Raw genomic sequence first — 14,991 nt, 5'->3', positions numbered from 1 at the left:
TCCCAGGACTGTGTACATGTTGCTCATTGAGAAAAAACACATCTGCCTTTTTTCCCCCAGTTAGTGAGATAAGGTTACTCACTGAAGGCTCTGATAAGAATCAGTCCCAGTGCCAGGTTTGCCTTAGAAATAGAGAGCAGGAGAGGTGAAAGAAATTTGGACCTTCCTCTCATGATGGCAATAAGCTATTAAACCCCTTCTATTTCTAGAATTACACCCCACCTGTATAAACTGCAAGACATTAGTATAATAATGGGGTCATTCTGCGGGGTAAATTAACTCCTTCAAATTATTTTTAATTTGTTTTGGGATTTGAACTTTGGGAAGTGTCACTTAAGTTTACTTAATACTACATAGGGAATAACATAGAGTGTTTATTCATGTGGTTTAATGGCAAGACAATGCCACATAAATGAAAAGTACTTGTCTCCCAACTATATCGGTGGATATAAAAAGATATATTTTCTCTCACTTAAAACTTATCCCTCAAACAAGCAAAAAAAGGTTGCACTTTCAGGAAAAGAAAACATAATTTAAAACCCAGCCATTTTATGGCGAAAACCCCAAACCAAAATCCAACACCAAAAAGAACCCCCAAAAAACCCCAAAACCAAATCAAACCAGACCAGGAAAATAACATGCAATAAAACCAAAGAATGAGAGATGCTAATAAAAATTTCAGTTCTGTGGCATGTTAAAATTATTTGTAAAGCAACCTTCAATAGTCTGCACAAGGAAAAAGTGTCTGAACAGGAAAAAATTCTTTGCACAATCCAAATTCATGACATTAAGAGCAGAACACATTCTTTTACCACTGCATCTAATTTCCATCACCAAGAAGTAATTTTGCTACTGTAGCTTATACTGGCCCCTGAAAAAAACAAGCTATGTAGGAAAGAGAGGATGAACATAAATTAAAATGCTAAAAGTCACATCCTTACTGAACACAGCTATTCTGGGAAAAAAACATAAACCCCCAAAGATGGAAATAATTTTCATTCTGACATTTCACTTGAGAAGTTTGCATTTTTGATTTTGGTTTTCACTTCTCTGAAATTCATAAAATTATTTTGAAGAATAGCAGCTTTTTTCCCCCTACATAGTGACTTTCATGACTAAGCCTACTCCCTAAAAAATATTTTTTCAAGCATTCTGATGACTTTCTGTAAGATTCAGAAAGACTGCATTTCAAACACATTCTTTCTTAATAATTCAGAAATACTTTCTCAGTGTTATCAACTTTCTCAGCCTAAGGTTTAATTGCATTCTGACCTCTTTTAATTCAGTAACATATATTTAAAAATGGAAGTCCTTTTCAGACCTGAACTATGAGCTTTTATTATTCATAGCTTGGTATGAGATTGTGCAAAAGAATATATTACTACATTTTGAAGTGAAATTGTGATATACATAGGCTAAGAGAGAACTGCAGGATCTCACATAAGTAGTTAAAGGGCTTATAAACATTTTAACACATTATTTTTCTACTTTCTACTATTATCTAAGTCTAAAATTGACAACAATTTATGCTACAAACTTTTTTTTATTTGATACACGTCAGAAAGACCTTTTCAAACTGTACCATTATTATTAATTCTCCCTTAGTGGGTGAAACCAAAGGCTTCAAAATTGGAAAGACCCTTGAACATTTGTTGAATAATACAACCAAAGAACATTATTATTTCTAGATCCTAAAAGCTACTGCTTTATAAAAAAATATGAGTATTATGTAATTGCAGCAATTTTAAGGAATTAATATTGATACAGTTCTATTTATTGACCACTGATGGAGCATAAAAACAAAGAATTTAAATTAGGTATTTAAAACATTACACTGTGTGTGTGACATTTAGCAAAGAATTCACTGACTGCTAGTAGACCCTGTGACTGGGGATGAAAAAACTTGAATCCATTTCATAGGGATTCTTTCACTTTAAATGTAATGAAAAACAGAAATTTGTGTAGCGAGTTACAAAGATAGTGGTTACTTTTCTTTAACAAGTCATTCTCTTTATCCACCTTTTGAAAACGACAACTTTTCTTCAGTTTTGAAAACCAAGCAACATAAACATGATTACAGCCTCTAGCACCAGAGGATTTTAGTTTGGTCTTACCAAATCTTTCGACATTGTGGTTCTTATTTTTTTTTCCTCTGAATGGTATTCTTTAGAACTAGGTTCAGTTTCCTGTTCTTGTATGTAATGATTTACATGTTGTAAATACATTTCATTTTTATCTGTTCATAAGTTTTCTTCCATTAGGTTGAAACAGATTTATGTGAACTTGCAATAATAGTAAAACTTACCAAGCAGAATGCCAGTATTAAAGGAATCTTCAAAGAGATGCCTTTCTAAACTTAAAGACTTAGTTTGAGAATTCACATAGAAGATACATCTTGCTTTAATGATCTTTTAGTGAGATCTAACTGGCTTTTGGTTCCTTTTCTTTTAAAGAAAACACACTGAGGTAAACACCATGGTTTACTCGCACAGTTTAATCTTCACTATGTTTAGGATTAATTCGGAGTAAGAATGCCTCCTTCTAAATTTAGTGCATTTTGGAAATAGTTAAGCTAAACAACAAGAACAACGTACTGTTATTTCAGAATTGAAGAATCAACACATGCAGTTATTCAGAAATAGTTCTGAATAGTTCCTGAACTTTAAATTTCTCTCTTATCTGGGCCTATGACCATAGTTATAAGTAGCCAGCCCTTACAGAAAATTAATCATGGACTTAAAATTAGAGATATGCAGAACTGTTACAAAATTAAGGGTCACTTGTGCCTTTTTTTTTTTTTTACATATTTACACAATCTACGGATATTAACATCTATCATATTCTTCTGCTCTAGCTGAAAATGACTGTACTCTGTCAACAGATTTACAATATAGTGAACAAGAATTCAAAGTATTTTCAAAAAAAGATTTTATCATCTCTGACAATTATGGTTGTTTTGGTTTGGGTTGTTTTTTTTTTTTTCAGTAATTATGAAATGCAAACAAAACCCAACTGTTTATTTTGCAGGAAAGAACAAAATCCTGTAGAATTTGTCTTTATCAGAAAAAAATCATGGTTTTGAGAACCCCCTGCATTTTCGTATCTCATGCACCAACTGGTAAACAAAATAACAGTGAAATGAACCATGACATACACTACATCTAAACAGAGCAAAAAAACCCCTCACATTAAAACACTGATATTGTGCAATTATAGCAGGATTAAAATATCACTGTTACCATTTATTTATTCTTTTTATCCTTTCACCAGAATCACAATTCATGCAAAGAAAATAGTTCAGACAAAATTTCATGGAACATTTTGCCTAGACACATTTCATTATTAAAGTACTTATCATTTTTATCAATTTAAGCAGTATTGAGTAAAATATATTTCTAAAAAAAAACCCTTATTTACTCAGATTTACAAATAAATAGAGTGGACTGATGAAATTAGCCTTTAGAGGTATGTTTTGTATTTTGACTAGTTGCATGTCCTTAAAACAAATGAAAAAAACAGACCTTACTTTATCTGCACCTTTAAATATTAGCTAATGATGAACAACATTCTCACCGTTTTGCAGTGGTGGGCAGCCTCTAAGACTTTAGAAGCTATCTAATGTAAAATTTGAACTAGGAAACTCCTATTTGCCTGCTTCATCTACTTAAACTGCACAGTAATCAATGATGGTTGCATGCCAGATTAAACAGCCTCAAGTAATTCTACCACTCAGTATTGTTTTCTTGAGTGCCTGCCACAGAACTCAGTTTGGATTGATTTGTAACTAAATCAAATGGCATAGAATAAGGGAGATACGGTTGGACCCTGACACGCAGTAATGTAAGAATGGAATAGACCACTACTATGCTGCCTTCTTGTATGCATGCTGAAGTACTGATAATTTGTTTTGAAAGAAAGGATTAACAACAATAGCAAAAGCAACTGTTGCATGAAACCTTGGTCCTACATTGGACTAGCTAGCTAGCTAACTAGACAATGTTCTACTGTGGTAGGGAGACACTAGGGAAACATTTGGTCTATAAGATTGCAAATTGTGTTAAGAAAAAAATACATGCTGGATCTTTGCATTTAGGTTATATGGATGCATGACGATCTTTGCATCCAAATACATGCTGGATCATGCAATGGCTACAGACTCTGCCACTGTGACTTTCCTAAGGTAGTATGGTTTTGAACAATTCAAACTGTTTGATGCTGGGAGCAAACACTTTAGACATTCAGCTGTGGTTGTAAGGCTTGTAGGTAGAATAGCAAAATGTCACAGTCACAGAATAGCTCAAGTTGGAAGGGACTCATAAAGATCATCGAGTCCAACTCCCTACTTCTTGCAGGACTACCTACAACTGAATCACATGACTAAAGAGTGTTGTCCAGATGCTGACAGGCTTGGTGCTGTGACTACTTCCCTGGGAAGCCTTTCAGTGACTAACCACCCTCTCAGTGAAGAGCCATTTCCTAATGTCCCATCTGAACTTCCCCTGATGCAGCTTCATTCCATTTCCTCATGTTCTAAGTCAACTAAGCAGTCACTAGCTTCATCTAGTGGAATGCTAGTCCTTATGATGTAAATACATGCATCAAATAGCAATTAAAATTAGGTAAATTGTCTGAACCTCTCAGTCTAATTTTGAGAAATTATAATTTATAATGCCTCAAGATAAAAAACTAAATTCTGCAGGTTGTTTGCAGTTGCTTGCAAATCACCTTTGGGTCTTACCTGGTGATGAAAGATTAGAGTGCAGACTCATGTTGTAAACCTGGGAGTTTTAGTCCAGAAAGGACATTTCTAGGGTTACCTAAAGACCATCTGCACTGGAATCTCATTCAGATTATGAGTAAAGTTCTGTTGGACAGATTCCCTTTCCTGCAAGAACTATTAATTATTCCTTCCTCTTTATTCAATAAGCTTTTATATTCAATAAGGCAGCTAGAAAAGCTACCTTAAAATCTAGTTACTAACAAATTGCATAGTACCACTTACCGCAGTATAGGTCTAATCTTGTTGGCTTCATCAGTAGAATCAGCTTTAAAATTGCAAAATCCCTCCTGTTTGTGTTGAATTAACACAGCTACATTTAAAATTGATATTGCGTTCTTGGCATAAAAAATTTAAAACAATCTGCAAATCTGACATATTTTGCTCATACATATAATTCATTTTCTGTAACTATCACTGCTCCCAGCAAAATCTCATTGTAGACCAATAAATAACACACACACACACACAAAAAAGTAATTCATGATAACCAAAATAATTAAATAGTAGGAGCAGGTTAAAGATCAGCATTCATTTTTAAAATTAAATTTAAAAGTCTGCGGTAGTTACTTAGAAGATTGGCAAGTTTTACAAATAGCATCACCAAGCCTTTTAGAGAGAAACACAGCGGCATTAGGATGGAGTCATTAGGCAATACATTTATTTTGAAGCCAATTAACCTTTTGTCAGAGAAATGTCGGAGCTGTAATGGTTTCAGCAGTGGAGGTCAGCCTGTAACAGAGGCACGTATGACAGCGATTATGCTGTCTGACATATGCTGTAGACTGAGAGTACAGCTGTGGAATGAGAATCTGCCTTCGTTTGTATTCTGCTCTGCATTTTCAGGGAGCAGGCAATCTTGACCTATCCATTTAGGTTATTAAAGCTTCTATTTGGAAGTGTCCTGCAGGAAGGTGAAATCTGGGGGAGATAAATGGCTGCTGCTCACTGTATCCAGCCACTTCCATCATTTGATGGACTGCCTGAAACAGGCTGCATTGCCAGATCCTCATAAAAACAGAGATGAATTGGGCAGGAAACAATTCTCTAAGGCAAAGCAACTCTGTCATCTTCCTTTTTGCAGCATATAATTTAATTGTTAGCCAAGGTAGACAGCTGACTCAGGGGCCTTTCTCTAATGGCTTCTCCACCATCTTCCATTTGCTAAGAAATTATTTCAGTTTATTTACTTACAAGGTAACTTTGTTTGACAATGAGAGATGTCACTTCAATAAGCTCAGCTGGTTGTCACAGCTGTGCCATGACTTACCTTCCAGGCAATTTTGTTTCCTTTAGTATCATGATCAAGGGCAACTGGGAGGTCTCCTCGCTCATAAAACTTGCGAAATACTGTGGGCTTTGGTGGTCTTTCCTTAAATGCTCCTGCAGATGGGGGCCCTCTTACCTTAAAAAAATAAGACCAAACAAAACAAAAACCCCCATAGTTCAGTGGTAATATATTTTTAGAAAAAGCCTAATTTATATGGCTCAAACCAGAAACAGATAAGAAAGAATAATAAAATTGATCTCCAAAATCATAATTTGGTTTCTTCTTCATATGTTATATTTCCCTTCTTTGAAAGTACACTTCAGCAATGACCTACAGGTTTGTTAACTGCTGTTTTTTTTAACTACCACTTTCAGATTGTTCCATAAAACCCATTTCTATTTCAAAGTAGCCATCTCTATTACTGGAGCATTTTTACGCAGAACACCAAGAGCATCACTGACACCATATTGACATTATGCAGTAGAAATTGGAAAATTAAGCATTTCTTCTTTTCTGTTTGTTTCTTTTTAGAAGTCATTTGACCCAATTTCTGTCTAACTATCCTCAAATTCCATTGCCCTTCCCTGGTCATTACCTAATCTCTACATTGTATCCCTTCCTCAGCTACTGCAGATCTGGCTTTCATATGACTTCCAGTCCTTCAGTATTCACGGCTGAAGCACTGGAAGAAATGAAGGAATGGAAGAAATGAAGGAAAGTCTTCTCTCAGAACTCCCTTCCCTGTTTGTGAAGAAATTTGATTTAGCTCCACCTAGTTCCTTATCTGAGTTATTGCTGGTTAGTATATTGCATAGCCTGAGTGCCTGAATGACAGTGTAATTCCAAAATGCACAAGTGTGAACTTTTTTCTCAGACAAACATAGTAGTAACAGCAGCTAAGAAGTGGCACTAAAGTAATAGAATTTCAAGTACTTATAAGAAATCTATTGTTTAAGCTAATTAACACAGCTAATCTCAAATGCTAAAAGAGACTGAGAGAGCTAAACTAATCTCAAATGTCCTTGACAACTGAATCTTCCCAGAAAAACTCTTGCCTGTTTTTGGTTTTACAGACATACTTCTGGGACAAGAACTTTCTACAATTCTCTGCATATCTCTTTTGTCAAAAATGCTTTTTTGACTTGCTACCTTTTATAAGACAGGAAGTATCATTTTCAGATAACTTCAAGGAACATAAATCATACAGAGTAATTTATACTGTTCTATTTGTCTGTCTTCACTCTTATGTTAGTTTCTAGCAGTACAAACATTCAACTTTCCAGTGAACAGAATGCAAACATGTAACATCCTTTGTTTCCATTGCACTACTCTGTAATTTAATTACTAACTACAGATCCAAATCTGACTTGGCATCCTTTTCTTCCAAAGTTTTTTGACATACACAAAGAGTTGTGGTCAATGGCTCAATGTCCAGCTGGAGATCAGTAACGAGTGGCATCCCGCAGGGATTGGTGGTGGGACTGGTCTTGTTTAACATCTTTGTCACTGACATGGACAGTGGGATTGAGTGCACCCTCAGCAAGTTGGCCAATGACACCAAGCTGTGTGGTTCGGTTGATATGCTGGAGGGAAGGAATGCCATCCAGAGGGACCTTGACACACTTGTGAGGTGGGCTGATGCCAACCTCATGAAGCTTAACCATGCCAAGTGCAAGGTCCTACACCTGGGTCAGAGCAATCCCAGGCACAGCTACAGGTTGGGCAGAGAAGAGATTCAGAGCAGCCCTGCAGAGAAGGACTTGGGGGTGTTGGTCAATGAGAAAATGAACATGAGCCAGCTTCAGTGCGTGCTCGCAATCCAGAAAGCCAACTGTATCCTGGGCTGCATTAAAAGGAGCATCACCAGCAGGTCAAAGGAGGTCATCCTGCCCCTTTACTCTGCTCTCGTGAGACCTCACTTGGAGTATTGTGTGCAGTTCTGGTGTCCTCAACATAAAAAGAACAAGGAACTGTTGGAACAAGTCCAGAGGAGGGCCATGAGGATGATCAGGGGAATGGAGCACCTCCTGTATGAAGACAGGCTGAGGAAGTTGGGGCTGTTGGGCCTGGAGAAGAGAAAGCTGCATGGAGACCTCATAGCAGCCTTCCAGTATCTGAAGGGGGCCTATAGGGATGCTGGTGAGGGACTCTTCATTAGGGACTGTAGTGATAGGACAAGGGGTAACGGGTTAAAACTTAAACAGGGGAAGTTTAGATTGGATATAAGGAGGAAATTCTTTCCTGTTAGGGTGTGAGTCACTGGAATGGGTTGCCCAGGGAGGTTGTGAATGCTCCATCCCTGGCAGTGTTCAAGGCCAGGTTGGACGAGGCCTTGGGTGACATGGTTTAGTGTGAGATGTCCCTGCCCATGGCAGAGGGGCTGGAACTAGTTGAACTTAAGGTCCTTTCCAACCCTAACTATTCTATGATTCTGTGATTCTATAATTTTTCATTGGCTGAGGTAGAGGGGTCCACCAGTGATATGCCTACACTGTACTTTGCTAGAAATTGCTCAAACTAGAGCTACTAAACTGTGACCTATTGTTGCATATTACTGTCACTGATAGACCATGTCTAGTAAAAATAGATTTGATATGCATAGCTTAGGAAACACATCTGATATGTGCTTAGCAAACACATCTGAAGCAGTTGAGAGTAATGCTCCAAGAAAAGCATTTCTAACCAATGTAAATAAATCTCCGTTTACTGTTCCGTGGAGGAGCAATTTGTTCTGTGCTACTAGTATAAGTACTTTCACTTCTTGTTAATTTTTTTTTTTTTTTTTTTTTGCATTTCAGGCAAGTCTATGAGTCACTGCTTATTTGAGGCCACTAGAAATGCATCCATGTTCATTTCGGTTATTTTTCACACACAGGACCTTCACAAGTCCTTTAAAACATTGTTTTCTTACAATATTAGGAATCACTGTTCTATTAAATCTTAAATTATTGATAAAGCATATGTTGTCTTGATTATCAGATAAAATCTTAATTATTTCTTGCAGACTATCATCATTAGAGGTGGTTAATGCAATCCCAAACTGCATCTTACCTAAAATGAAACGTTTTCTTCTTCCCAACTCATGTTAGCAAATTTGCTATAAACCTTTTTCTATTGCACCTTTATAAATTTTCTAGAAAATATGCTTGTATTAATTCTACTTCTTCCTATTGTTTATTCAGGAACAAAGAAACTAGAAGGACTAAAAGGGTGTTGGTTATCGAATCCATGCTGTTGTGCATTATCCTTACTTCAGTGGTTAGAAACTACATCTTAAACAGAATGCCTACTCATATCTACCACCTCAAAAAAAGATATGGTAGAATTAGAAAAGGCTCAGACAAGGATAATGACTGAGGGTACAGAATAGCTTTCATGTGAAAAAGAATAAACTGGGAAAATTATGACTAAGGATGAATAACATAAAGATCTATAAAATCATGACTTCATGGAGAGGATGAATAATGACAGATTTTCCACTGTCTCCTTCATTAAAAGCACTGGACATAAGAAAAATCTAGTAACTAACAAGTTCATAACAAACAAAAGTAGTTATATACTCATGCAGCAAGTAGTGCCAAAAGTCAGTGTTGGAAATCCTAAAAGTTTCTCTGCATTCAAGCTGTGACCGGAAAAGTTGATGAAAGAGAAATCCATTCAGGTTTTCTAAATCCATACGATCAGTGAATGGAAATACAAAGCATATTATCTCTTTTCACACAATACAATCTGTCTGAGAGATCTAGCATTACTTTTAGTTTTTCATAGCCACATCATACTGGAATCTCAGAGTGGCAGAGTAACTGCCACAGCATCTATCTTTTCCAGCTGATGAGCTCTATGTTAATAACAGAATTTCTTGTCATCAGTTTTAAGTGCATTATCTTATACTTCGCACTGTTATATTTAATTCCATTTCTATTACACCAGTTCTCAAGGGCTTTCATTTCCATCTCTATGACACTGTGATCTTCATCTGTTTTAATAACAGTTCCAAATGTTATGTCAACTATCAATTTCATTATACATCCTATTTTATTTTTTGTCCAGGTCACTGATGAAAATATTATATTAGGTTAGCCCTAAAACCATTCATAAAAGTTCTATTAATAACTTACATCTATTACCATATCTCTCATTTCAACGTTACATGTCATTATTGTCTCCTTTTCAATATGGAGTTTCTTACCCATCTTAAGCATCTCATAATTCTTTTACTATATAACTAGCAAAGTAGTGTGTACAGCTAGAGAAGTAGCAGCATACCAAATACTTGAGAGAGTTGTTGTTTTTCCATTTGTCTTCAAGATGTTTTTCTTGTCAGTTTTGTTTGTAATAGGCATAAAGACCTTTTAAATACCAGGAAGAGCAAGTGACTACAAAGCAATGAAACAACCTAGACAGGAATGAGCCTAAGATCTGCCTCGAACAAAGAAATATCGATGATCAGGAAGAGAATGGAACTATCCCTGAATTGAAGAAACGGTACCTTGCATGACTGAAGAGTACTGTTGCTCTGCTTTAAGTTTATTACATGGAGACTTGTTCCTTTTGTTTGCACCTGATAAAAGAAGATTATGAGACATTCACTAGAGTGGCTGCCCTGAGCTAATACTGTTTACCTATTGCAAATAGTTTTCTTTCTTTCCTATCTTTATTACTAGGGAGACCATCACATCATATTTGGTATTCTGAATACTTTTCTAATGCAAACCTCTATTTGCATCATTCTAGCCATGCAACTTCAATGGAAAAAATTAAACACTGGAATATGTTGTCCCAATAAGTGGTGGGACCTCCCTGGAAATACTGAAGATCTATCTTGGCAGGGACCTGGAAAAACAAATTTAAGACCAATTTTCAACAGAAGGCTGGATCAGATGATCTCCAGAGGTTCCTCTTAGGTGGTTTTATGTTGCTAAGTAAAATATACAAAAAGAAATCATATAATATTTTTCCTTGCAATATGAGTTTTGTCTTCTTACAGTATTTTATATTGTCATAATTACTGACTAAAAATGTAATTCTGAAAGTATTCAGTTTATTGGGAAAACAGTAACAAATACTATCTTCTTCAATCTAACAAAAATATTTTATTGTGTCATAGCTAGAAAGATTAAGATTAGAGATCCCGTTAATTAAAGGGTACTATTCACGATGGCAAAATATATGAAGCAAGAAACAGCTTTTCAGATTTGTTAAATGCCAAAGAGAAGGTGAAGAGTTTAATAACTGCAAAACTAACTTATTGTAATTCTATCCCATTGAACTATGCAACAAGATAAAAGATACAAGCCATTAAGCAAAAGAAAAAAAAAGCAAGAGAAAGACCATATTTCTTTCATTGACTCATGGGCATTTAAATTCATTGCGCCAGGTTGCATTCTTGGACTTTTCAGTGATGGCACATTAGGAAAATAACTAAGAAAAATTATTTGAAGCCAGGTTTAAACAGTAATTATTTGAAGACTGATTTTTCCACATTTCCTGAGTGTCAAACTGTGCATGCTCAGGGATCTAAACACAGACCTGCAAAGGACAACTGGTGATTTTCATGTGCTGTGGTTTAAACCCAGTCAGGTAACTTGTTCATTCACTCCCAGAGAGTGGTGCCAGGCTGACAACAATCGAGGGCCCCACCCCCCCGGGGCTCTCCCCTTCCCTGCTCCTGGAGGAACAGGGAGGAGGACTGAAAGGGTGCAACTCCTATGGGTTGAGTCAAGAACAGTCCAGCAACCAATGTACAACACAAATCACCACTGCTAACACCAATGACAACAATGATAAGGGAAAATAACAAGGGAAGAGAATACAATACCACTGGCCAAAAAACAAGTCCCACCCGGAAGCCCGTGTCCTTCCGGGTAACTCCCAGTTACCCCCCACCCCGGGCATGACGTGCTGTGCTATGGAATACTTCCCTGGCCAGCCCAGGCCAGGCGCCCCATCACGGCCTCCCCTTCTCCCTGGCAGAGCATGAGCCTCACAAAGTCCTTGGTCAGGGTAAACTGCTGAACCCAGGACATTATCCACCCCTTCTTCCATACCATTCATGTCATGCTGAGATCCCACATTTTCAATACACCATCGCTCTCCCACATATATACATCCATATACACACAGACCAAGAGAAAAAGATCATTTTCTTAGTGCATGGACCAATCCCTATAATGCTGCCAAGTCCATTCGGTCCATGATGTCAGGTTCCATCTCTTGTAACAATCTTTCAGGGCAGGAAAGGCTGTGTGCAGTATTGGATCGTTGCCTGCTGATGCTGGTCATTCCTTTACGGCGGAACTCATCTGGTTCTATCAAAGTTCATTCTCTGTGGGGATGATGGTTGGAGGGAAGTCAGGGCCAGTCACTGGTGACCTGGAGACATCTAGTTGATGGGCTATAAAAGCATTACACAGCAGGCAACAGCATACAATTGAGTTCACTGGCTGTTTTCCCCTAAAATCAAATCCCCTTGAGGTATACATCGGACTTCCCCATCTTCCCGCATTACCCACCAAGTATATCCAGGTCCCTGAGCAAAAGCAATCCCACGAGTGGGTTTGCCTTTACCTGAAGCAGGAATAACCCAGACTGTCTTCCCCAGCAAATTCTTCATATGCACCACGAGAACTTTGTCCCCCTCTACAATATGTAAAAGTTCTGACTGGGCTGGGCCAGCCCTGTTGGCAGATCCTCTGGTGTTGACCAACCAGGTGGCCTTTGATAAATGTGTATCCCAATGCTTGAAAGTTCCCCCACCCATCGCTCTCAGTGTAGTTTTTAACAGCCCATTGTACCGTTCGATTTTCCCAGAGGCTGGTGCATGGTAGGGGATGTGATATACCCACTCAATGCCATGCTCTTTGGCCCAAATATCTATAAGGTTATTCCGGAAATGAGTCCCATTGTCTGACTCAATTCTCTCTGGGGTGCCGTGTCGCCACAAAATCTGTTTCTCAAGGCCCAGGATGGTGTTCCGGGCAGTGGCATGGGGCACAGCGTATGTTTCCAGCCACCCGGTGGTTGCTTCCACCATGGTAAGCACATGGCGCTTGCCTTGGCGGGTTGGTGGCAGTGTGATATAGTCAATCTGCCAGGCCTCCCCATATTTATACTTCAACCATCGTCCTCCATACCAGAGAGGCTTTAACCGCTTGGCTTAATGGCAGCACATGTTTCACTCTCATGAATAACCTGGGCAATAGTGTCCATTGTTAAGTTCACCCCTCGATCATGGGCCCATCTATATGTTGCATCTCTGCCCTGATGGCCTGAAGTGTCATGGGCCCACCGGGCCAAAAATAATTCACCTTTATGTTGCCAATCTAAGTCCATCTGAGCCACTTCAATCTTAGCCGCTTTATCCACTTGTTGGTTGTTCTGGTGTTCCTCAGTGGCCCGACTCTTGGGTACATGGGCATCTACATGACGTACCTTCACCACCAGGTTCTGCACCCGGGCAGCAATATCTTTCCACAGTGCAGCAGCCCAGATGGGTTTACCTCTGCGTTGCCAGTTGCTCTGCTTCCATTGCTTCAACCACCCCCATAGGGCATTTGCCACCATCCATGAGTCAGTATAGAGATAAAGTACTGGCCACTTTTCTCGTTCAGCAATGTCCAGGGCCAGCTGGATGGCTTTCACCTCGGCAAACTGACTCGATTCACCCTCTCCGTCAGCAGTTTCTCCAACTTGTCGTCCAGGACTCCATACAGCTGCCTTCCATCTCCGATGCTTTCCCACAATACGGCAGGACCCATCAGTAAACAAGGCATACTGCTTTTCACTTTCTGACAGTTTATTATATGGTGGGGCCTCTTCAGCACGCATCACCTCCTCCTTTGATGACATTCCGAAATCTTTGCCCTCTGGCCAGTCCATGATGACTCCTAGAATGCCTGGACGACTGAGATTTCCTATTCGAGTTCGTTGTGTAATTAGTGCAGCCCATTTACTCCATGTAGCATCAGTTGCATGATGTGTAGAGGAGACCCTGCCTTTGAACATCCAGCCCAACACGGGCAGCCGGGGTGCCAGGAGGAGCTGTGTTTCAGTGCCAATCACTTCCGAAGCAGCTCGAACCCCTTCATAGGCTGCCAGTATCTCTTTCTCAGTTGGGGTATAGCTGGCCTCAGATCCTTTGTATCCCCGAATCCAAAAGCCGAGGGGTCGACCTCGAGTCTCCCCTGGAGCTTTCTGCCAGAGGCTCCAGGTAGGACCGTTCTCCCCAGCTGCAGTGTACAGTACATTTTTTACATCTGGCCCGGTCCGGACTGGTCCAAGGGCTACTGCATGAACTATCTCGCATTTAATTTGCTCAAAGGCTTGTTGTTGCTCAGGGCCCCATTTAAAATCATTCTTCTTTCGGGTCACATGATAGAGAGGGCTTACAATCGAACTGTAATTTGGGATGTGCATTCTCCAGAACCCCACAGCACCCAAGAAAGCTTGCGTTTCTTTCTTATTAGTTGGTGGAGACATTGCTGTTATCTTGTTGATCACATCTGTGGGGATCTGTCTACGTCCATCTTGCCATTTTATTCCCAAAAATTGAATCTCCTGTGCAGGTCCCTTGACCTTACTCCGTTTTATGGCAAAACCGGCTTTCAGCAGGATTTGGATTATTTTCCTCCCTTTCTCAAAGACTTCTTCTGCTGTATCACCCCACACAATAATGTCATCAATGTATTGCAGGTGCTCTGGAGCTTGCCCCTGTTCCAGTGCAGTCTGGATCAGTCCATGGCAAATGGTAGGGCTGTGTTTCCACCCCTGGGGCAGTCGGTTCCAAGTGAACTGGACACCCCTCCAAGTAAAAGCAAACTGTGGCCTGCACTCTGCTGCCAAAGGAATTGAGAAAAATGCATTGGCAATATCAATCGTGGCATACCACTTGGCTGCCTCTGACTCTAGTTCATACTGAAGTTCTAGCATGTCCGGTACAGCAGCA

At 39.1% G+C, this 14,991-nt stretch overlaps 1 protein-coding gene across 1 annotated transcript in view; it reads right to left on the bottom strand.

Annotated features, from left to right (window-relative positions):
• The window catches only part of PACRG (parkin coregulated), a 239,904-nt gene that overhangs the window by 173,339 nt on the left and 51,574 nt on the right, over nt 1-14,991 (bottom strand). The window contains exon 3 of the mRNA XM_057406910.1: nt 6,048-6,182. Within this exon, the coding sequence (XP_057262893.1) occupies nt 6,048-6,182 (135 nt within the window). The remainder of the gene's footprint in view (nt 1-6,047; nt 6,183-14,991) is intronic.

The sequence above is a fragment of the Pezoporus wallicus genome, unplaced genomic scaffold, assembly GCF_028554395.1.
Source record: "Pezoporus wallicus isolate ANWC-B61680 ecotype Strahan unplaced genomic scaffold, APGP_CSIRO_Pwel_v1 scaffold_6362, whole genome shotgun sequence".
In the NCBI taxonomy this organism is placed as follows: domain Eukaryota; kingdom Metazoa; phylum Chordata; class Aves; order Psittaciformes; family Psittacidae; genus Pezoporus; species Pezoporus wallicus.
This window is presented reverse-complemented; position numbering and strand designations above follow the sequence as displayed.